The 24,036-nt window shown below is 43.2% G+C and overlaps 1 protein-coding gene across 1 annotated transcript; it reads right to left on the bottom strand.

Moving 5' to 3' along the window:
- Position 1: 1 nt before the first annotated feature.
- ift70 (intraflagellar transport 70) lies at positions 2-21,645 on the bottom strand. The gene is made up of 19 exons (XM_079252423.1): positions 21,542-21,645; positions 21,103-21,168; positions 19,354-19,563; positions 19,185-19,241; positions 18,933-19,068; positions 18,477-18,581; positions 18,270-18,398; positions 14,956-15,005; positions 14,120-14,272; positions 10,367-10,432; positions 10,224-10,277; positions 10,029-10,094; positions 8,930-9,006; positions 5,550-5,757; positions 4,114-4,185; positions 2,806-2,909; positions 2,628-2,706; positions 1,231-1,360; positions 2-744 (listed from the first exon to the last, which is right to left on the bottom strand). Exons 1-19 carry the CDS (start codon positions 21,587-21,589, stop codon positions 608-610), a joined length of 1,947 nt encoding a protein of 648 aa, XP_079108549.1. The 5' UTR covers positions 21,590-21,645; the 3' UTR covers positions 2-607.
- Between the last annotated feature and the right edge of the window lie 2,391 nt (positions 21,646-24,036).

Raw genomic sequence — 24,036 nt, 5'->3', positions numbered from 1 at the left:
GCGTAAAGGGTTAAAAGAGCTTCTGCTCCTTGTGGACGATAGGTGGCGCTGTTGTCGCTGTAGATGCAGGAGTTTCTGGTGCTCTGACTGAATGATGAGGATTAGAATCTGATTATTCTGGAAGATCTTCTCCCAGAGCTGCAGACCGACGTCTTTACTGTTCATCTCTGCTGGTTTTCCTGCGGTCTGAGCAGACGTCGTGTGTCGTGTCACATTGTGCTTTACGCGGTTTGTTGTTCAGAACGATCATCTGCAGCAGTTTTCTGTCATTTAAAGTGAACCAAAAAGCAGAACGGAGCATCTCTATCTGAGACAAACATTTAATTTACACGACAAGCAAATGTGTTTCTTTCCAGAAATAGTTGTTTCTGCTTTCAGCATGTAGTAAAGCGACATGTGGAACTTTAAACATGAAGGCATCAGCTCATGTCAGGTTGAGTTTATGTGAGCAGAATAAAGATAAACTACTAAAGCCACGTCTGCTGGACTCTTTCATCCAGACAGAACCGTACTAAACGGGACGCTTCCCTGCAACCAGTCAGACATGCTGACTGGAGGACAGTTTGTGTGTAGAAACAGATTTCACCCCGCCGTCTGCACAGTGACCTCACTTGTTCCAGCCAATGACGTCGTAGAAAAGGGCCTTGAGCAGCCGAGCCTCGTAGGTGACGGTGTTCTTGCCGATGTGGACGTGGATCTCCTCCAGGGGCTGCTCGATGATGGCGGGCACCTCCTTCCCGTACGCTGCAGGCAGATGGAGACTCACTGATACTGGCTCACATTAAAGACACAATACTATATAATGAAGTATTTATAATTAAGGAATTAATTACGCTTTCCAATAAATATATCATAAATATTACTATTGCATCAATATGATATGAAAAACTTAAATATTATTTTATTATTATATTACTACATATCTTTTATCTGTCTTCTCTTTTCATCATCTGCAATGCTTTCAATGTTTTTATGTAAAGAGCTTTGAATTGTTTTGTACGTGAAATGTGTGAAACAAATAAACCTGCCTATATTATTGTAAATAACAACAGATATAATATACCGTAAATATTACTTGGACTTAGTTTTTATACATAACAATAATATGATATGATATATGATATATCATTACCAGCAGCTGTCAATCAAGGCTGTCTGTCATCTTTACAGAAACTTGTGTGTGTGTGTGTGTGTGTGTGTGTGTGTGTGTGTGTGAGGGGGGCCACTCACCCTCGCAGTGCTCCAGGAACTGAATACACTCCTGTACAACGGCATCCCGCAGCATGACCATGTGTTTGGACATGTTCTCCAGCAGCGAGAGGAAACAACGCTTGGCGTAGAACCACGTGTCCGTCCCCAGCTAAACACACACACGCACACGCACGCACACACACACACACACACACACACACACACACACACACACACACACACACACACACACACACACACACACACACACACACACACACACACACACACACACACACTGTAGGTTTTATTTTCATATAACAGCAGTTCTAACTGACACCAGAAAAAAAAATGCATGCTGGACTGGAAACCAGACTGGAGACCAGACTGGAGGCCAGACTGGAGACCAGACTGGAGGCCAGACTGGAGACCAGACTGGAGGCCAGACTGGAGACCAGACTGGAGGCCAGACTGGAGGCCAGACTGGAGGCCAGACTGGAGACCAGACTGGAGACCAGACTGGAGACCAGACTGGAGACCAGACTGGAGGCCAGACTGGAGACCAGACTGGAGAACAGACTGGAGAACAGACTGGAGACCAGACTGGAGACCAGACTGGAGGCCAGACTGGAGAACAGACTGGAGACCAGACTGGAGAACAGACTGGAGACCAGACTGGAGAACAGACTGGAGGCCAGACTGGAGGCCAGACTGGAGACCAGACTGGAGGCCAGACTGGAGGCCAGACTGGAGAACAGACTGGAGACCAGACTGGAGACCAGACTGGAGACCAGACTGGAGGCCAGACTGGAGAACAGACTGGAGGCCAGACTGGAGAACAGACTGGAGACCAGACTGGAGAACAGACTGGAGACCAGACTGGAGGCCAGACTGGAGAACAGACTGGAGACCAGACTGGAGACCAGACTGGAGACCAGACTGGAGGCCAGACTGGAGAACAGACTGGAGACCAGACTGGAGAACAGACTGGAGACCAGACTGGAGACCAGACTGGAGACCAGACTGGAGAACAGACTGGAGGCCAGACTGGAGGCCAGACTGGAGGCCAGACTGGAGAACAGACTGGAGACCAGACTGGAGACCAGACTGGAGACCAGACTGGAGGCCAGACTGGAGAACAGACTGGAGACCAGACTGGAGAACAGACTGGAGACCAGACTGGAGAACAGACTGGAGACCAGACTGGAGACCAGACTGGAGACCAGACTGGAGACCAGACTGGAGGCCAGACTGGAGACCAGACTGGAGACCAGACTGGAGAACAGACTGGAGGCCAGACTGGAGACCAGACTGGAGGCCAGACTGGAGGCCAGACTGGAGGCCAGACTGGAGAACAGACTGGAGGCCAGACTGGAGAACAGACTGGAGAACAGACTGGAGAACAGACTGGCTGCATCTGTAGAAAAATGGCTGACCTTCTTGTTATACGGCTCCAGGCTCTTGATGACCCGAGAGATGCCGAAGTCGTAGTTTCCCTTTGCACAGTACAACGTCCTGCAAGGAAAACCGCAGTTTCAGGCCGATTGAAGGGATCTGGATGGAAGCCAGTTTCCTCTGGTGACATTGAAGGAATCGCAGAGACGGAAAACTTACCCGATGACGAGGTTGACAATGCAGAGGTGGAACACCTTTTTGTCCGGATCGTCATAGGAGATCTGCTCCTCCTCCTTCTCGATTTTCCTCATCAGCTCCTCGGCCTGTCGAATCAGCGTCACACAAAGAAGAATCGAAAGATTTATTTCTTATCTAAACAAAAACAAAGTCTCGTAAATAAAAATGCCACGTTTAAAGTACTCAAAGGCAACGTGTACGAGTTTATTTCACGTTGTACTGCAGTTTCATTAAGTCAAAAAGTTTCATGTGAAACATTTCCTGTTTGTCGCAGTGAATAACCATGTTTGATGACGGGGGTCTTCCTCTCTTGTCAGGAGTCCCATACCTCTGGTCAAACATGAAAACCATTTTAACAACGATTTTTGATTTTTTCCTTCAAAATGAAAATAAAATACTAGAATAGAAACCAAACTGCATCAAATGCAGACTTTTCCACCACATCAAACTCTCCGGAAATCTTCCAGAAAAGCATTAAAATGGAGCGATGTGGCGACCGTCCATCACCATCATGTCTGCAAACTGCTGCTGTTTCTCTTCTGTTTGTGTTTGACATTTTAAAGACGCATGTTTCAACTGTGATATTTAGAGAAAAAAAAACAAAAATAGTTTTCATTTTTCTGGCAGCTGCAGAGAAACTTTTCCATCTTCTGCTGCTTATTCGGGGTCGGGTCGCGGTGGCAGCAGCCTAAGCAGGGAGGCCATTTGCCAACTCAGCGGGGGGATCCCGAGGCGTTCCCAGGCCAGCCGAGAGATGTAATCCCTCCAGCGTGTCCTGGGTCTTCCCCGGGGTCTCCTCCCAGAGGGACGTGCCTGGAACACCTCACCAGGGAGGTCCAGGAGGCATCCTGACCAGATGCCCGAGCCACCTCAACTGGTTCCTCTTGATGCGGAGGAGCAGCGGCTCTACTCTGATCTCCTCCCGGATGACCGAGCTCCTCACCCTATCTCTAAGGGAGAGCCCGGCCACCCTGCGGAGGAAACCCATTTCAGCCGCCTGTATACGAGATCTTGTGAAACTTTTCCATTAAATGAAATTCAAGTTGAGATTTCTGAACCTTATTCTGGCTTTTTCCTCCAAATAACATGAAAACAAAAAAGATTAATTCTTTTAAAGTAAAATAAAGATAAACACACTTCAAAATCAGTGTTTGACTTCATCGTCTTCCATGTGCAGCTCCTGTAACTACGAGGGCTGTCAGAGCACATATGTCCTACACACAGCAGAGGACCTGAAGGCCTCAGGTGGTTCATAAAGGGACAAGGCCGTCTGTGTGTGGGCCGCTTTACCTCCTCGTTTTGGCTGGTCATGATGTAAGACACACACAGGTTGGCCAGGACCACGGCGCTCACGTTCAGGATCTACAGCAGGAAACACATGACTCCATCAGCAGCATGTTAGAAACGATCCACCAAACGCAGACCAGCCGCCGCCGTCTTCAGAAAAGCTCCAAACGTCACGTCACATGTACAACACACATTCACACCAACACCTGCAATCCTGCAAACATAACCAACCAAACAGATCAGACGACTAAAGCAGGAGAAAAGTCCTCACACGTCATCCTGCAGCAGGGGAAACAGGAACGGAGACGCAGGAAAGGCTTTAGAAGACCTAAATTTACCAAAGTTTGCTGAGAACACAGAGATAAGGCAGCCGTCTCGTGGAGGAAACATCTTCCAGGTTAACGGAGACGAAACTAATCTGCATCATTCAGTTTTTATTTATTCATTTTTCCACCAAATGTTCAGGTTACACAGTAACGTCGTCTCTAACACTATCAATCACGCTGATGTTATGTAATTTTCCTTTTTTTAACCCACGATTTATTTCTTGCAGCACGGTGGAACAGTGGTTATCACATCAACAAGCTCGCTGGTTCGAGCCCCGGCTGGTAGACGTTGAACAGTGAGCTTTCTGTGTGGAGTTTGCATGTTCTCCCTGTGTGTGTGTGTGTGTGTGCACGTGTGGGTTCTCTCTGGGTTCTCCGGCTTGCTCCCACCCAGACGTGCACGTCAGGATAATCGCCATGGTTGATTGATGACTGATCACATGCAAGTCGCTTTGGATAAAATGACTGGAACAGAATTTAACATTGAAACGGATCCTGTTTATCCAACCTGGAGGCCACGCCGATGGATTTCTCTTCCACTGACCCAGAGCTCCGAGCAAACGCAAACTCCAGTTCAGCTTGTACTTTTCTCTTCAAACCAGTACAAGACGAGTTTCCCAGTTCTCAGAAAAATACGTTTTAATGACAAAGAACCTTGTTTGTGCATTCAGGCCGATGTTCTTCCAGTTCAACATAACATTTAATATGACTTACCAAAAGGCTTTTCTCCTAAGCTGCATCCAAAGTGAGCGGGAGTTACCATAGCAACCAGTGACAGAGTGAAATGCTGCATCAGGAGGTGGATAAGACCCCGGATGAACCATCAGGAACGTACCACACAGAACAGTAACACTCCAGAAAACTGTTCAGATTGATTTGAGCTCGTTTCCAGACTGACTATACAGATGTCAGAAACGCCACTCCAAGCAAACATCCACACAAATCCACACAAACACGGCAGAACTGCAGCGTTTTGGCCGTTTTTACCGAGGGTTTGCACTTGCAGGGACATTCCTGAATGTTACACTGCTCCACCTGGACAGAAAGGCAAACCTCAGACTGCCATCGACGCCGACGTGTCAACAGACGCCTGAACCTTCCCAGCAAACTCACGTTGTCGTAGTGCTTCTTGACGATGGGCTCGTAGAAGCCGATGGCCTCTTTGTATTTGTTCTGCATGAAGAGCACGTGAGCCACGTTCAGCTTCCAGGTGTCGTCGTCGTTGCAGAAGTCCACCGACTTGCGGAAAATCTTCTCCACCATCTGGAAGTTCTCTCGGTTCCAGTAGATCTTGGCCTGAGCCATGAGGACCACTACGTACCTGAGATCAGAACCAGCCAATCAGAGCAGAGGGATGGGATTGTTACTGAACGGAAGCACGTGGTTCTGACAAAAACCAGCAACACGGATCATAATTATCCAGTTTTATCTTCTCTTCATCGGCTTCCTGTTAAAGAAACAAATTTTAAATTCTTCTCCTCAAATAAAAAGATCTGAGACGCCATCGGATGATGTCAGAGTTTCAGACAGTTCCCAACACGCCACTTCACTGTCAGACTGCAGGTGTACCTGTGGTTCCTAGAGGATCTAAAGGTAGAAGGAGAGGAAGACCGTTCAGACGCCTCTCTGGAGTAGGGCTGGGAAAACGAATAGAATAAATTCAATATCAGGATGTTTTGCCTCGTGATTTAAAATTTTTTTGTTTTTTAACAAAACAAGTGATTTTTTTCCAAATAAATAAAAACAATGCATGATAAAATTTTTGCCATTTTTATTATTTTTTATAGATCTTTTTACTTGTCTTAATGAGCATTACAGCAGCAGAATAATGAACTGGCTACTTAGTTGTTTTTGCCTGATTAAAATGAAGCAAAAAAGGTTTTGTACGTTTTTTTTGTTTTTATTGCTTTTGTTTTTATCAATATTGCTGATTTCTACAAAAATCAGTTATTTAGAATAATCATGAGAATTGCAATTTAAGTCAAATCTGCACCAAAAAAATGGAATGGAATCGCATCGGGACGAAAGCATATCGCCACAGGTTGGAGGTTCAGACCTGGTCAGAAGCTCCAGCTCTCTGAACAGGTCCGAATCCTAAAGACCTGGACCACTTTGCACCAGCTGGCAGCTACAGATCTGCTCCTACTCTTCTGTTTTTATAGACTCCCTCAAGCTCAGCTCATAGGAACAAAACTAATACCTGATCATTATTATATCAATGTTTCCCCTTCATCTGGGGGGTCCAAAGTCGGTCCTCAAGGGCCGCTGTCCTGCAGGTTTTCCATGTTTCCCTGCTCCAACTCACCTGGCTTCCATCAAATGGAGGTTCTGCACAGTGACCGATCAGTTTGAGTCAGGTGTGTTGGAGCAGGGATACATGGAAAACCTACAGGATTGTGGCCTCCCAGAAGCGGAGCTGGACACACATGCCCTACACTGACTAAGCTCCAGCAGGCTGGCCGGAAGTTATATATTTTTAGCGCCACACCTTCAAATTTAAGAGAATTAGATCGTTTCACATGAACCTGCATTGGTTTCTCCAGAAGCACAGCAGCGGTGGGCTACTCTGCTGTCAGACGCCTGCGCTGCATGTGAACACTGCATGTAGAGCTGCATGTGAATACTGCATGTGAACGCTGCATGCAGAGCTGCATGTGAATGCTGTATGTGAACACTGCATGCAGAGCTGCACGTGAACGCAGCATGCAGAGCTGCATGTGAATGCTGCATGTGAACACTGCACGCAGAGCTGCATGTGAACGCAGCACGCAGAGCTGCATGCAGAGCTGCATGTGAACGCAGCATGCAGAGCTGCACGTGAACGCAGCATGCAGAGCTGCATGTGAATGCTGCATGTGAACACTGCATGCAGAGCTGCATGTGAATGCTGCATGTGAACACTGCATGCAGAGCTGCATGTGAACGCAGCACGCAGAGCTGCATGTGAATGCTGCATGTGAACGCAGCATGCAGAGCTGCATGTGAACGCAGCACGCAGAGCTGCATGTGAACGCAGCACGCAGAGCTGCATGTGAACGCAGCACGCAGAGCTGCATGCAGAGCTGCATGTGAACGCAGCATGCAGAGCTGCATGTGAACGCAGCATGCAGAGCTGCATGTGAACGCAGCATGCAGAGCTGCATGTGAACGCAGCATGCAGAGCTGCATGTGAACGCAGCATGCAGAGCTGCATGTGAATGCTGCATGTGAACACTGCATGCAGAGTTGCACGTGAACGCAGCATGCGCTGCATGTGAACGCAACATGTAGAGCTGCATGCAGAGCTGCATGTGAACGCAGCATGCGCTGCATGTGAACGCAACATGTAGAGCTGCATGTGAACGCAGCATGTGAACGCAGCATGCGCTGCATGTGAACGCAACATGTAGAGCTGCATGTGAACGCAACATGTAGAGCTGCATGTGAACGCAGCATGTAGAGCTGCATGTGAACGCTGCATGCAGAGCTGCATGTGAACGCAGCATGCAGAGCTGCATGTGAACGCAGCATGCAGAGCTGCATGTGAATGCTGCATGTGAACGCAGCATGCAGAGTTGCACGTGAACGCAGCATGCAGAGCTGCATGTGAACGCAGCATGCGCTGCATGTGAACGCAGCATGTGAACGCAGCATGCGCTGCATGTGAACGCAACATGTAGAGCTGCATGTGAACGCAACATGTAGAGCTGCATGTGAACGCTGCATGTAGAGCTGCATGTGAACGCTGCATGCAGAGCTGCATGTGAACGCAGCATGCAGAGCTGCATGTGAACGCAGCATGCAGAGCTGCATGTGAACGCAGCATGTGAACGCTGCATGCAGAGCTGCATGTGAACGCTGCATGCAGAGCTGCATGTGAACGCAGCATGTGAACGCTGCATGCAGAGCTGCATGTGAACGCAACATGTAGAGCTGCATGTGAACGCTGCATGTAGAGCTGCATGTGAACGCTGCATGTAGAGCTGCATGTGAACGCAACATGTAGAGCTGCATGTGAACGCTGCATGTAGAGCTGCATGTGAACGCTGCATGCAGAGCTGCACGTGAACGCTGCATGCAGAGCTGCACGTGAACGTTACACAACTAAACACTGCCCCCCTAATGCCATTTCCGGCTTCCATCAAAGTTCAGCTACCTAAACTCACTGAAAATGGATCAAACTACTGCATATCGACCCCCTGTAACCTGGATAAACGGGCCTTAACTTGTTTTTCATTCATTTTGTTACATTCCCTATGACAGTAATCCTGAAGTATCTTAGTAGATGAGTTGTGTTCTGATTCCCTGGAATAATGTAAAAGCCATTCTGCTTCCTTAGGAAAAGCCTGGAAGTACAGATAGTCAGAAGAGAAATGATAACCTTACCTTACAGAGAAGTTACAACGAACATAAAGAAAATTAAATAATGTTGTTTTTCATGTTTACTTTCAGGTGAGAAACCTCACACGGTGTTTACATCAACGTATGTCCTGACTGTGTTTGTGTTTCCTCACTTCTCCTTCATCAGGTCGAAGTCCTGCACAGCTTTCTTCTGCAGGTCGTCGTCCCGAGCTTGCCTGGCGTCCTGCACCTGAGGAATGACCAACAAATCAAATTCAGGTTGAACTCTTCTCCTCAGGGCCGGCTCTTTGTTGTTTGTGCAATAATCACACACACACACACGCACGCACACACACACACACACACACACACACACACACACACACACACACACACACACACACACACACACACAGGAGGATTTACTGAAACGCCTCATCAGGACACACCATGCAGAGTTAACCTGCAGGCTATCATGCAACGTTCCTCCAGGTGAGGAGGATGCAGCTGTTCCCAGGAAACATTTCTCATGTTGTTTTTAGGGGAATAAGAAAATATCGAGATAAAAAAAGATCGAAATATTTTAATTTATTCATTTTCTGAACCCGTTCAATCTGAGTAAGGGTCGCAGTGGAGCTGGAGCCTATCCCATCAGCATTCAGGCGAGAGGGCGGGTTGCACCCTGGACAGCTCGCCAGTCCATCGCAGATCGCAATATTTTGTGTGACGATATTTAGGTTTTCAGCAACTGTATCAAATTTATTTTATGAACAACGGATCTTTATTGATGAAGAATCTTTTATTCATCTACATGCAGAATAAGTGTTTTTATCTGTCGTGTCGTGAAGCGCAGCTTGTTATTCAGCGAGTTGAGCTTTAAACGCCTTCTACGCCAAGAGACTTTTCTTGCCATTAACCTCTAAAACGGTTACCAACATCTCATATTGCTGCTCCCGTTTTGTGACACATATATTGCCAGTTCTCGCCAATGCACACCACTAGTAATTTTATGTTTATTTGTGCTTTTTTTTCAGATTATTGAGGTAAATGACATCAAACTACAAACAGACAAAAGATGGAAATTAGCAATTGCTTAAAATCTGACACATTATGAATACAATAAATGTTTTGCACAACATGATGATAATCATCTAAAACTAAAAACTGTGACACTTCTGTAATCACATATAAACAGAAGCTGTCATGGCACTGATGCATTTTTTTTAACTGGTGGGTCCAACGGTGCAGGAAGAGATGAAAGATTTTAACAACCTGTTTTGTCAGCTTCCGAAGCTGCTCCGTTAATTTCGCGTTCATCTCTTCCAACTTCCTGAACGCCTGTAAAAGGAAACGGTGCAGAAAAGCATGATGAATGGAGGAGAAAAAAACTAACCTGAAGGGAGACAGTGAACAAGGAGAGGATGGAGGGAGGACCAAGTAAACCTAAAAGTCTTTGTGATGTTTTACCTCCTCTGGTGCTGTCTGACATGTCAACAAGGCGTCCAGGAACTCATACATGTACTGGAAAGAACAAAAACATGCTTGTGTTTTAGACGTGCAGAAAACACTGCGTTTGTTCTCAGATCCTGAGTGAAGGCCGTGGAGCTCACCGGTGAGAGGAGCTTGTAGGTGAGATGGGCGTTTTCTGCCAGGACGTCGGCCGCCAGGTCGAAGTACTGCGAAAGATCCAACAGAGACATTAATGCCATTTTAATGAAAAGCACCACACCTGCAGCTCTGTCGCCACATGGCTCCAAATCCTTCTAAAAAGGGCGTAAACTCCCGGCGTAGACCCCTCGCTGGTGTTCCGGATGGTGGGAAAAAGGCTGTGTTGCCGAGGATTGTGGCGGTTCTGAAGGAGAAGCTGCGATAATCCTCTGAGTAATGAAGTCAGTGTGAAGGCAGTCAGGAAGAGGAGATGCTTTTGTCTGAATCCACTGCTGTGTGGATTTCAGTAAAATCACTTTTACACCTGATTCAGTCAGTCACTGTGTTAAGGTTTATGCTTTGGGTTCAACCAGCTTATGTTTGAGTGTTACTGAGGCATGTAAACAGTTATCTAACCTCTTCATCATAAGGCTTTTTATTCCCTCACCTATGACCCAAAAGAAATCAAGTAGATTTCCACGGCTACACAAGCTGGATGTTTAATCCTGGTTTCTATGGAAACCTGAGACGTGTGACATGTCTAGAGACGTGTCAGAATCAACATATGTGTTCCTGTATCGCAGTAAATCCACCTGGAACACAGTAAAAAAAAAAATCTAAAACCAGTAAAGTAATCCCAGGAACCAGTAAAGTAATCCTAGGGACCAGTAAAGTAATCCGAGGAACCAGTAAACTAGTCCCAGGAACCAGTAAAGTAATCGTAAGAATGCGTAAAGTAATCCTAGGAACCAGTAAATTAATTCAAGGAACCAGTAAAGTAATCCTAGTAACCAGTAAAGTAATCCCAGGAACCAGTAAAGTAATCCTAGGAATGAGTAAATTAATTCTAGGAACCAGTAAAGTAATCCTAGGAACCAGTAGAGTAATCCTAGGAACAAGTAAAGTAATTCTAGGAACCAGTAAAGTAATCCAAGGAACCAGTAAAGTAATTCTAGGAACCAGTAAAGTAATCCAAGGAACCAGTAAAGTAGTCCCAGGAACCAGTAAAGTAATCGTAGGAATGAGTAAAGTAATTCTAGGAACCAGTAAAGTAATCCTAGGAAGGAGTTCTTTTATTTATTTTTTTTCTTTTCTTTTTTCTTTTTCTTTCTTCTTTTGGCCTCAGACAAAGGACTTCTGTCCGTACTTATCTTGCTTGATCTTAGTGCTGCATTTGATACAGTCGATCATAACATTCTGTTACAAAGACTAGAACAGGTGATTGGAATTACAGGTACAGCGTTAAGCTGGTTTAAATCATATTTATCTGATAGACTTCCGTTCGTTCATGTAAATGACAAGTCCTCCTCACAAACTACAGTAAGTCATGGAGTTCCTCAAGGTACTGTACTTGGACCAGTACTCTTCACGCTATATATGCTCCCTTTAGGCAAAATTATTAGACAGCATGGAATAAACTTTCATTGTTATGCAGATGATACTCAACTATACTTATCCTTTAAACCAGATGAAACAAATCAGCCCAATAGGCTACAAAATTGTCTCATAGACATAAAGACTTGGATGTCTAGAAATTTTCTCCTCTTAAACTCAGATAAGACTGAAGTAATTCTCGTTGGATCTGAAAAACTCAGAGCTAAATTTTCCGGTTTTGTAATGAACCTGGATGGCATTACTTTAGCTTCCAGTGCTACAGTGAGAAACCTTGGAGTAATATTTGACCCTCACCTGTCCTTTGGCCCACATATTAAGCAGGTTACTAAAACAGCCTTCTTTCATTTACGTAATATAGCCAAAATTAGGGACATTCTGTCTCGGAGTGATGCAGAAAAACTGGTTCACGCTTTTGTTACTTCGAGACTAGATTACTGTAACTCTCTATTACTGGGCTGTCCTAAATATGCCCTGAAAAGCCTTCAGCTGATCCAGAATTCTGCAGCCAGAGTCCTGACCAGAACCAGCAGAAGAGATCATATTTCTCCAGTTTTAGCCTCTCTTCATTGGCTGCCTGTTGAATCTAGAATAGAATTTAAAATCCTTCTCCTTACATATAAAGCCCTCCACAGCCACGCACCACTATATATCAAAGACCTCATAGTTCCTTATATACCAAGCAGAGTACTTCGTTCGCAGACTGCAGGCTTACTTGTGGTTCCTAGAGTCTCAAAGAGCCGAGCAGGAGGCAGAGCCTTTGGTTATCAGGCCCCTCTCTTATGGAATAAGCTCCCAGTTAGTGTTAGGGAAGCAGACACCCTCCCCACCTTTAAGACTAGGCTGAAGACTTATCTTTTTGATAAGTCCTATAGCTAGGGATGGTTAGCATCCCTTAGTTATGTTGCTATAGGTTTAGACTGCTGAGGGACATTTCCTGATACACTGAGCTTCTTTCTTTTTCTCTTTATCTCTCTCTTTTATCCCCCCCCCACCCCCAATAACAGTGTTGCATCATTAACATGTATGTCTCCTGTCTCAGCAGGTCTCCCTGGCCGGGAGTAGCAGTTCCTGTTGTCTGTTGTCTTTCTGTCCTCTTCCCCCCACACAGCAGAGGCAGATGGCTGCCTGTCCTGAGCCGGGTTCTGCCAGAGGTTTCCTTCCTGTTAAAAGGGAGTTTTTTCCTTCCCACTGTTGCCAGTGTGCTTGCTCAGGATGGGAGATTGAGTTGGACTCAACTCAATCTGTTGGTTTCCTTATATAGGCTGTTATGAATTGGCTTTCATTATGTTTTCCCCTCTGTCTGTAAAGCGTCTTGAGATGGCATTGCCGTGATTTGACGCTATATAAATAAAGTTGAATTGAATTGAATTGAGTAAAGTAATCCTAGGAACCAGTAAAGTAATCTGAGGAACCAGTAAAGTAATCCTAGGAAGGAGTAAAGTAATCCTAGGAAGGAGTAAAGTAATCTTAGGAATGAGTAAAGTAATCCTATGTAAAGTAATATGTGATGAGGATGATGATGTTCTACAGTAGAAGGTAAAAAGTGAAGCTGAACAGGTTTCCAGGTGTTTAATAGAGATGTTACCAGGTAAATATCTCAGGAACTCATCAGCTGATGATGATGACGATGATGATGATGGACACCTCTATCAGTGGTCAGTCAGTAGAATCCAGATTTAGACCCCAGATTCACCTTAGAAATACCATGAGGGTCCAGGAAGACAATAGGTAGAGGGAATCCTTCACTATAAACCCCCTTCATCTCCATGGAAACTAGCTGGACATTTATCTCCCTGGAAACTAACTGGACCTTCATCTCCCTGGAAACTAGCTGGACCTTCATCTCCATGGAAACTAGCTGGACATTCATCTCCCTGGAAACTAACTGGACCTTCATCTCCATGGAAACTAGCTGGACCTTCATCTCCATGGAAACTAGCTGGACCTTCATCTCCATGGAAACTAGCTGGACCTTCATCTCCATGAAAACTAGCAGGACCTTCATGATTTATTTAGAGCAAAGGCAGAGTAATAGGAGACACATTAGCAGAGTTTCTGTCCCACAGTGATGAGACGGACGTCTCTGTAACCAGCAGAGTCTGCTTTCATATGACGCCTTGTTAGTGTGGAGACTAGATCAGAAGCTGTGAAGTGGACTCTGATGTCATGGTTTCTGTTTGGGGTTTGAACTTGGTTTGGTTTGGACGCATCGTAGAGTCTTTTAGCTGAGTTTCCCGCCATGTTTCTATGCTAAATGTTAGCATCGCTGCCTCCTAGCGGGTACTGCGTCCTGTTTTCAGACCGTACGCTTGGCTGCGTACCTCGTGTTTGCAGTAGAGCAGCAGCAGGTTTCCAAAGGTGATGGGAGGGTAGGAGGGCTGCTGCAGGAGGAAGGCCAGCTTCTCGAAGCCTTCTGACGGCTTCGTGTCCATGTTCAGCAGAGCCTGGTTGTGAAGGGTCACTGGGTCCAGTTCCTGCCAGAACACAGAAATAAACTGGAGTTTCCAGCAGGAAGTGAAACATCTTTCTCTCTAGCAGTGAGTAAAGTAATCTAGTAGTGAGTAAAGTTAACCTAGTCGTAAGTAAAGTAAACCTAGTAGTGAGTAAAGTAATCCTATGATTACTAGGACAGTTCAGCTGAAGTAGACAGACATATCTATTGTAAACCGATGTAATTATACGTAGACAGAAACATCTGCAGCTCCTCCAGAAAGAAAAAAGCTTTGCATGACAGGACGAGCACGACGTGAACCTTCAGCAGCTGCACCTGACTGTTGCTCCCAGCAGGGGGCAGTAGTTGTTCATGTCCTGGCAGACGGCCCTCATCAGTCCATCAGTTTTAATGAGGACATTTTCAGACCATGAATGCTTCATCATCACCTCCATGCAAGCTTTCACACCCACGTCTCCATGCTAATATTCCATTCATCCCTCTTTTCTCCAGGCTGTGACAGGACAAGTCCAGGCAGCCTCAGACTACAGCAACCCCTCAACCACGTGCACAGACTCACATTTATTTCCTGCAGACTAAAGTCGCTCATGTCTCAACGTCAGCTCTTCAGAAACAGTAAAAATGAATAGTTTATGTTGCCTGCGGGTAAGTTGTTTTGTCAGCATGATGAGCAGACGTGGGAGTGTATGTGCAGCGATAAGTTACCTCCTCTGATCGGGGGGGCATGTCAGTGAGCGCATCCTGAGCTTCTTTTACTGCAGGAATCCACATGAAACACAGCAAACAGAAACATGTCAGAGCAAAACAAAACTTCATTTCATTACAGCGACTGTTGTGGAATTTATCTGATGTGAAAGAAATCTAGAAATCAACCGTATTCTGTCCAGTTTACTGACAATGCACAGTTGTTGCAAGCTAGAGGTCTCCAGAGCTCTGCCTGCCACTCAGGGTGTTGCAGCGTTCTTTAGACATACACAAACAACCTTCGCCTGGCAGCACTAGTCAAAACAACTGCTAGCAGAACATGATAATAGTCAAAGCTGAAACAGGCCATGAACAGAACATTCAGTTTCATGCATGAAGCTACTAAAGCAAGCTTTCTGAACCACTCTAAACTATACAGAATATATATTTAGTACTACATAAAAGAACTTTAATAAAGGAGTAACACATTAAAACTATGCTATATGTATAATTTCCACCACACAGGCCTTGAAACAGAACATTCAGTTTTTGCATGAACTAACTAAGGAAAGCTTTCTGAATTAAACTATGCAGAACATACTTTGTGCTACATAAAAGAACTTCAACAAAGGAGTAACCCATTAAAAATATGTGTCTAATTTCCACTACACAACTATCAGAAATCAACTCAAGTCTTTCATCCTTTCATTCCCTGACGTTCATGCGTAACAGAAACTTTACAGATTGGGATTTGGTTTGGATTTTACGCACTGCTTGGTCTTTTCTACTCTACAACATTAATCTGTAGAAGCACCGCTGCTAATAGACACCAAGCAGCGAAACCGGGCTTTTCTCTGCTGCCTCTGAAGCAGACCTGTGTTTGATGTGCACTCCACACTTCCTCCTGATCACTCGTCTTTCAAGCTTTGGTCTGATAATGTGTCAGAGCCGGGAGAGGAGGGAAGATGAAAGGAGGCTATGTGAGTCGGACTTTCTCTCTGGAAGCAGCCTTGTTTGGGACTGGCATAAACGTCCTGCGTTAACACGCGTGTTGAACCCTGTTCTGCTTTGTTAAATAAGTGCTTTGTGTTTGGATGTTTCTTTGTTTTAACTGGTCCTTCCAACATCATCCCAGTAGGGATGCATCAATCCACTTTTTGGGAGTTCCGATATCTGAAATGTGAATATCATTAGGTTGTAATAAATGACCCATCCTTTCTGAAGTTACCTCACCAATACAAATATAATAACATTACAGATCTAACAATTTCAACAAGTTTTTATTCTGATTTGGCACATTTTACCTAAATACAACTATAAATGTGTGGTTTTGAAACAAAGATCTGGCTTTTAGTGTAACAAAAAATGTCTCATTTTAACATTCAAGGCATTTATTTCTTATAAAACATGTCTGAAGTATGTCATCACACACATCTGCGCTGACTTGACTAGTGTGGTATCAGCACACTTTTATTAATACCAAGTACGAGTACACACACTTGGTATTGAGCTGATACTGACACTGGTATCAGTGCATCCCTACATATCAGCATCATGGTGGTCTGGCTGCTGTGCTGTGACGAACAAATCTGCTTTGCCGACAGGAGCTTTATATCAGAGCCCTCTTAATTATTTATTATTGTTTATTTTGAAATTTCACTGTTGCTGATGAACGTATTAACGCTAAACGAGAGTGTTGGGGATGAAGAAGAGAGAGAGTGAACAGTAAAGAAAAAGAAGGCGAAGAGAAGAGAGGGCAAAAAAAAGAGAATGGGGACAAAGGGACACCAGACGGACAGACAGACAGACATCAACTGCAGGGAAACAGAACACCACCTGCAATATCTCCAGGAAAACTAAAACCAACAATTACCAGAGGAACTTAAAAAACAGATAAGCTGAGGAGGAAAGAAACAAATGTTCATCACAAATGGTCCCCACAGAGTAAAACCGGACCTGTAGCTGGTGATAAAACCCACTGGACGACACCACGGCTGGATCAGCTGGAGGGTAGGAAATGTGGAGTGACTCTGTAAGAACCACCAGATCTAGACCAGGGGGTCCATGGGACCTGGGGTTCGGATTTTTATTAAATATGGAGCAAAAACAGCCCTTCCAGGCTCACCTGTAAGATATGCCCGACTTCTACATGCTGAATAAACACATGGATAAAAACTGGTCGGAGAAACTGGATTCGTGCTTCCTGTTTCAGTCATCAAAGCTTGGGTTGCCATGGTAGCTTCCTGCTACCATGGAGACCGACTGTGATATCATCCATAGTACCGGTGAAGGCTGCTCAGCACGCCACACAGAGCGGCATTCAGATGGAGGAGGAGTTTGAGGAGAACGTTTGCTGGTGGGAAAAGACTTTACGGCAGCAGCAGTGTCCATTGGAGGACAAATCAGGACAGCTGGTTGGATTCGGACGTGACTCTGCTGTTATTTTAGGAATCGGATTAATGACCACATATCAACATCAACATTAAACCATCAGAACCGTCTGGGTCCTCCGGCTGATCAGCTGTATTAAAAAGGGAGTCAAAACTCCACCCGGCCGGCTTGCCTCCAGGTCACCTGGGTGGTAAATGGTGCGGACCCCGTGTGAGGGGAGCTAAATGCTGCACCAGGACCAGGATGGTTATTTTACCCGGCTTCCTGTCTGACCAGACTTCAGGACTGTGTTCCCACTTGTTTCTGAGCATACACTCAGTTTCCTCGCCTGCATGTTCCTGCAGACTTTAAACTCTATTTGGCTCCAGGGAGGATTTATAAATATGAAGCAAAGAAAGAAAGAACAACAGAAAGAAAGAAAGAACAACAGAAAGAAAGAAAGATAGATAGATAGATAGATAGATAGATAGATAGATAGATAGATAGATAGATAGATAGATAGATAGATAGATAGATAGATAGATAGATAGATAGATAGATAGATAGATAGATAGATAGATAGATAGATAGATAGATAGATAGATAGACAGACAGATTAAATGCGCTTTTATTTAGAAAATGGCTGTATTTTAAGTTCCTCTGGGCCGTCGGTTTATTACTTGTCTGTCTGTTATAAGAACAGACTGTTTTAACTTTAAACTGATTTATTAAACCACCAGAGCTCTGAAATAACAATGTTAAATAATATTCTAGTTGCTCTTTGTGATTTTGATATGAAGAGAAATGACCTGTGATGTTTCATGTCAGTCGGTGGATGATGACTAAACTTGAGATATCAGCAAACATCGAATCAGTATCCATTAAATCGATATAATGTCATGTCATGTTCAGCAGCTCTCATCTCTGGCTGCCATGTAGTAGAGGACGAAGACTCAGGTTCTTACGGTTCTTCCTTTGGTATTCGATGGCTGCTCTGAGGTTGAAGGCTTCGATCAGGGCTGTCTGATGCAGCATCAGTGTGTTTCCCACACTGTGCACCTCCATGCCTTCAGTTGTCATCCCGATGCTCAGCTCTGGAGTGAAAAACAAAACCAACAACATCACTCTACCAAGTAGTAAAAGAGCACGTTAAACAGGAGAGACGTGTTTACCTGGATGTTCCTTTATTCCTCGTTCGATGATCTCAGAGATGTATTTGAGGGCCTGATCGTAGTTTTTCAGACCGTAGTATGTCAGAGCGATGTTGTAGGACAGAGCTGACCAAAACGAACGCAGCACAAAGACAAAGAAACAAACACAACCACTGCAATTTAAGTATTTTAGGTTTTTCTCAGCTGGTCACATAAAAACAAAAGCTGTTTTCTTTTAGTTGTACGACAAGGGACTAAAAGGTTTCTTCTGCATCACCTTGAGAGAAGCAACATTTTTAGGAGGAATTAAGTGTCCAATATGTGGAATTTGTAGATACAGAGTAGATACATTAGCAGGAAGCAGAGGTTCTACAATATAACAGTGTTAAATCATCACTGATTTCATGTCTTTTCCTTTAGATCTCATGAAAGACATTAAACTGAGTATCTTCTGTTAGTGCAGAGACAGTAACATACCTGGCATATATCCAAGCACCTGCATCGCAGACATGAACTTCTTGCATGCCTCCTCATAGCCTCCCTCCTGGTAGAGCAAACATCCCATGTTGTAGATGTAGTCCGGGTCGTCCTGCGGCAGCTGCTCCAACAGCAACTGGAAATCCACACAGTCAGACCAGTATGGAAGAATGAATGTGCAAGTTAGGCTGCAGGAACTGCGACCAAACACACAGGAATGTTGTGTTATCAGGATGTGTGAGAGCTCATCACCTTGGCAGCAGAGTAGTCTTCCTCACAGTATTTAATACAAGCCTGCAGCTTCACCATCTGTGTCAGACAGGAAGAAGATATCAAAGAGAAAAAGGACACAACACAGCAAACTAAACATGCTTAACTATGAATAAATCTGCTTCTGACATCAACACTGCGCTGAACGAACCTTCAGGTGACTGCTGGGGTTATCCAGAACAAAAGAGGCCTTGGTGGCTTCAGGGTAAGCCCCAGCTTTGTACAGGGACTGGGCGTAGTACACCTTGTACTCCTCCACCTCCGGGTGTAGCTGGGTGAGCTGCTCGTAGCATTCTGCAGCGTTGGCGAAGTCCTGGATGTGATAGTAGCAGTAACCCAGCAGAGACAGCGCCGCTCTAGACTGAGACGGAGGAAAGGAAGAATGATGATGATGATGGTGACAAGAAGAAAACACCAACTTGTTAAAAAAGATTATTTAACTGCCCCCTCCCTCCCTCTGTGCCCCGTGAGAAAGCCAGATGAAAGATCCTCAACCTGGCTGTACTGGTGGGTGGACATGCTTTATCCAAAGGTCTAGAAATAATTAAAAACCAGAAATAATGTCCTCTAAAGATAACAAATCTTTGTATTTTTCCTTGAAGTAAGAAAATAAATAAACTAACATGTTAGCATCCTTATTTCCAGTAGTACCATCTGGAGAGACTGGACAGCAGACTGGACTGGAAGTTCACAGAAGCTGTGTACAAAAAGGACCAGAATAACCAGATTCTAGGAAATCCCAACCCTTCAATGAAAGCAGCAAAGTGCTGGAGATGTTCTTCCAGTCTGCAGTGGTTCCAGGGTTGCCAGCAGATTCATAAGGCTGGCCAGATCACTGGACAGAAACTGGAGACAGTCGGACAGGAGGTCTCTGAACAAACTGGTCTCCATCATGGAAGATTCCTCACATTCCCTTTACAACTTACTGGAGAGATGGAGCTGCTGCAACTTTGCTGGTATAAGAGTTTAAAAACTTCTTTGTTTCATTTAAAACCACTCTGAACAAGAAATCCTCCACGATAACCCTCCTCCGGTATCTCTACTGTTGTTGAGGATGTCCTGCATTTTGTTCCCAACGAACTTCTCCAGCGGAGTCCGCCCTCCCTCCCCATCACTGACACACACTTCCTGACCAGTTTGTCGAGCCATTTCCGCTCCCTGACCGTCACGACTGACAGAAGAGATTCAGCATTTCATTGCAGAATTCTAAGATTTAAGCTTCGCGAGACAGAAGAGTCTGCTCTGTGCTTTATTATATGCTGCATTTGCCTTTACCAACCAGTTCAACACAAGATACAGGTAGACAGGTAGATGAGATCCTGTCTCTGCCCTGTTATTCCATACTACATCCATATCCATTCTGCTTATTTGTACACGGTCTTCCTGAACACACTGTTATTCATTTGTGTTTTTCTTCTGTGAATTCTGTTTATTTTTGTTAACATTTTTCCAATATCTCATTTTTGTTGTTTCTTTCTTTGTTCTACCTCTGATATCTGCATAGACAAAGATATTTTTCCCTCACAGGACTAAAAAATAAATATCTATCAAGACCAAGACCGAACTCAGTCACATTGATATTTACACCATAAACCTGCCTTTTACATGCCACAGACTTCAGGAGTATTTCAGGATACACACCTGACCTTTCTCAAAGTCAATATTGAACCTTTCCAGGTATCTGTGAGTAAAATCAGTAAATATGTCTTCAAGAGTAGGCAATTTACCGAAAATATCAATTTGATTTTTTGACATTTTTTAAAAATAATCTGAGTGGCATTACAGATGCTGGGTAAACTGTACTTCTTATTTGCACTACGTATGCAAGTAGTGCAAATAAGAAACAACAACAAACCTTGAAAAAAGGAGGGAAAGTGAAGAGATCCTGAGAAAAACTTACCTTTGTGTGTTTCTGAAGTTGGCCGTTTAACACGTGAATTGCATCAACATAATGACCGTCTTTTATCTACAAAAAAGGATTAAAATATGTTTTTATGTGATAATATGTACTTTGATCTTCATCAGCATAGTCTAAGGAGAAGCTGTTTAACTTATGATGCAATGAGATTGGTTAAACATCACAACACATCACAGCAAACTTAAACTTTATTTAAAATTAGCTTTAAATGACGGCAACGTGAACTACTGCAGAGGAAAACATTAAATGCCGAATTATAGAGAATACATTTATACTAAGGGACAGCGTAATACATCTTGGATTTATTCCTCTAAAAACAAATACCAAAGTAAAAATCAGTTCTTTGAACGACATTCGGTGAAGCTGCGGTATAGTAGCCAAGCTAGGAAGCTAAGCTAAACACAAACATGCATTTCCTCACCAGTCTGTAGATTGTAGCGGTGTACTCTCCATCTTTTATAGCTGTCATAACTTCAAAACAGCTATTTCAACTCGTATAAATTATCTGTATCTTTTTGTATTCACACTTTCTTAAACCTAGCATTAAGCTAGCTCCTCATGAGAGGACGTAAGGCGGTGATGCTTAGGAACCGTTACTTAGCAACGACGTAAACCGGAAAGGAACGGAAATGTCCACCAGCCAATCATCGAAGACATTACTCCCGGCTAATCACAATTCATAATTGAAGATATTATTTTTTACAACTCAAAACTTACAAAAGAGATTTCTCTTCTGACATATTTATGGGTAAATACCATATTCACAAAAATAAATGGGAAAAAAACAGATCCCAAGTATAAACTGCTTTAAAAACGAATTTAGAATACTCCTGTCCTCCATGAAATATATTAATAATCCTAATCATACTGTTGCTAATTTTTGTGATGCTGTAAAATGTTTGACCCTGTAAGTTGTTTTTATGTTTCTGTTTGTATTTTAATTTTACATAAGGAAAATGCCTTGTCTTTTTTTATTTTTTAATTTGTAATAGTCTCTTCGAGATGTTGTAATAAAGCGTGGAAAAACAACACTCCCGCTGATCAACTAGTTAGGCCAAATGCCAAGTAAACAGTTCTCCTAAATACAGTTTCTTTCCATAAGTATGTTTATGACTAATACTCCTGTAATATCTATATTTTTATGTTTTCCCAAAACCTTAAACTTTGCATTTAGCTAACTTCTTTTAAGAGGACGTAAGGACGTAACGCTGAGGAGCCGTTACTGTTTTTGTTTGTTTGTTTTTTTCCCTCTATCCTTCCTTCTTATGTTACAATTTTACTGCTCAGTTGCATTATATGTACCTGGGAAGTTTTTTTAAAATTGATTTTTTATTAAGTTTTTCAAAAAGTTATTACATGGGTTAGTTTTTACAAAGTGTAATCAAGAAGATGATCTTAAAAAAGAGAGAACAACAAAGAAATTAAACCATATAATACAAGGGGAATCAACCAGTGATGTAGTTGTACAGTTTGCACAGATGTAAGGTTTTAGTATGTTTTAAGTTAGTACAGTTCAATTTTTGGATCACATGAAAATAAGTACATACATCCATTTTTTTGAAGAGAGAAAAAGAGGGCATTTTTTTCAAGTATTTAATTTAATGTATGTGAAACTTTGCTAAAATAATCAGCAAATTGATGATATATGATTCATTTTTGGTGGAGTTGGAATTTCTAAAAATAAGTTGCAGGTCTGACTCGTTTAAAAGGAAATCCTTACCCAAATGTTTCTTAAGATCTAATTGAAAGTCAGACCATAAATTAGATACATGCACACCGAAAGAATAAGTCTTCTATGGTTTCAGATTCATTTTGGCAAAAGCTGCATTTATCATTTAAACCAGGTATGCATTTGTAGATGAGACTATTAACAGGATATTTATGCACAATTTTGAAGACAAGGTCTTTAACCTTATTGGGCAGAATAAATTTGTAAGGAAGAGTAAATATAGCGTTCCACGTTTTATCATCTAGTGTCTGTTCCAACCATCTGTATCTAGCAGGTGCAATGGTTTTAGTAATGAGGAGTTTTCTTATGAAAGCATTGTTAAATTTCTTATCAGAGATGGAAACTCCATTCACTTTAACACTGTAGTTAGTTATATTAAAGGAGGTATGTATAAACATTGGTTTGACAACAATATCCTGCTTGTAAGACAGCTCTTTGATACCGATGGTCAATTATATTCTTGTGATGAATTTAAGAGAAAATATAGTGTTCCTATATCTCAAGATGAACAGTTATGAATGCCCTCCTGTCAGGTATCATGGCACTATCCACCTGGAAAGGTTTACACCTGTTACAAGCTGTATTGTTAGACAATTTCTTTAAATAAAATAAAATTTAAAAAAAAAAAAAAAAAAGGAGACGTTACTTAGCAATGAAGTAAACCGGAAAGGAACGGAAATGCCCACCAGCCAATCATCGAAGGGAATATTCACGGCTAATCAACTATGGAAGTAAAATCTTAAGTAAAGTCAACAGTTTTCTGAAAAACTGTATTATATAAGAGAGTTTATAATAACTAGTACCGTAATATTTGTATTTTCTCCTCAAATTCTTAAAGGTTGCATCCTGTTCTGGATGGACAGCACTATCCAGAACAGGATGCAACTTTTCATCCCTGCAAGAGAACAAACATGCACAAACACAACAATTTAGCCAGACACTGTGGATTCATTATGAGTGTATCTGGAATCTGATAGTGGATCCATACAGGATGAATGTAGGACTCTAACATCAGCTGGAAATCACCATATGGGTTGTTTGCTGGAGGTCTGCACTCTCACTGGGCTTTTCTAGGTCTTTCTGTTTTTGTTTCCTACTCATTTCCTTAGTCGTGTGGTGTTTTTTTTCTCCCTCCTTTCCTTCATTCCATCTTTCTTTTTCTTTCTCACACAGCAAAGCACAAGCAC

This window comes from Telmatherina bonti (genome assembly GCF_933228915.1).
Source record: "Telmatherina bonti genome assembly, chromosome: 14".
NCBI classification, from domain to species: Eukaryota; Metazoa; Chordata; class Actinopteri; order Atheriniformes; family Telmatherinidae; genus Telmatherina; species Telmatherina bonti.
Note: the sequence above shows the minus strand (reverse complement) of the source record. Positions and strands in the feature narration are given on the sequence as shown.

What these genes read in the sequence shown, in the direction of transcription:
- ift70 (XM_079252423.1), bottom strand. Translation starts at nt 21,589, where the DNA reads ATGACAGCTATAAAAGATGGAGAGTACACCGCTACAATCTACAGACTG. An exon ending in CCTACAAGCTCCTCTCACCG is followed by an intron (nt 10,278 to 10,366) that starts GTGAGCTCCACG and finishes TGTTCTTTCCAG; the next exon opens with TACATGTATGAGTTCCTGGA. An exon ending in TCAAGAAGCACTACGACAAC is followed by an intron (nt 4,186 to 5,549) that starts GTGAGTTTGCTG and finishes TTCCTGCTGTAG; the next exon opens with ATCCTGAACGTGAGCGCCGT.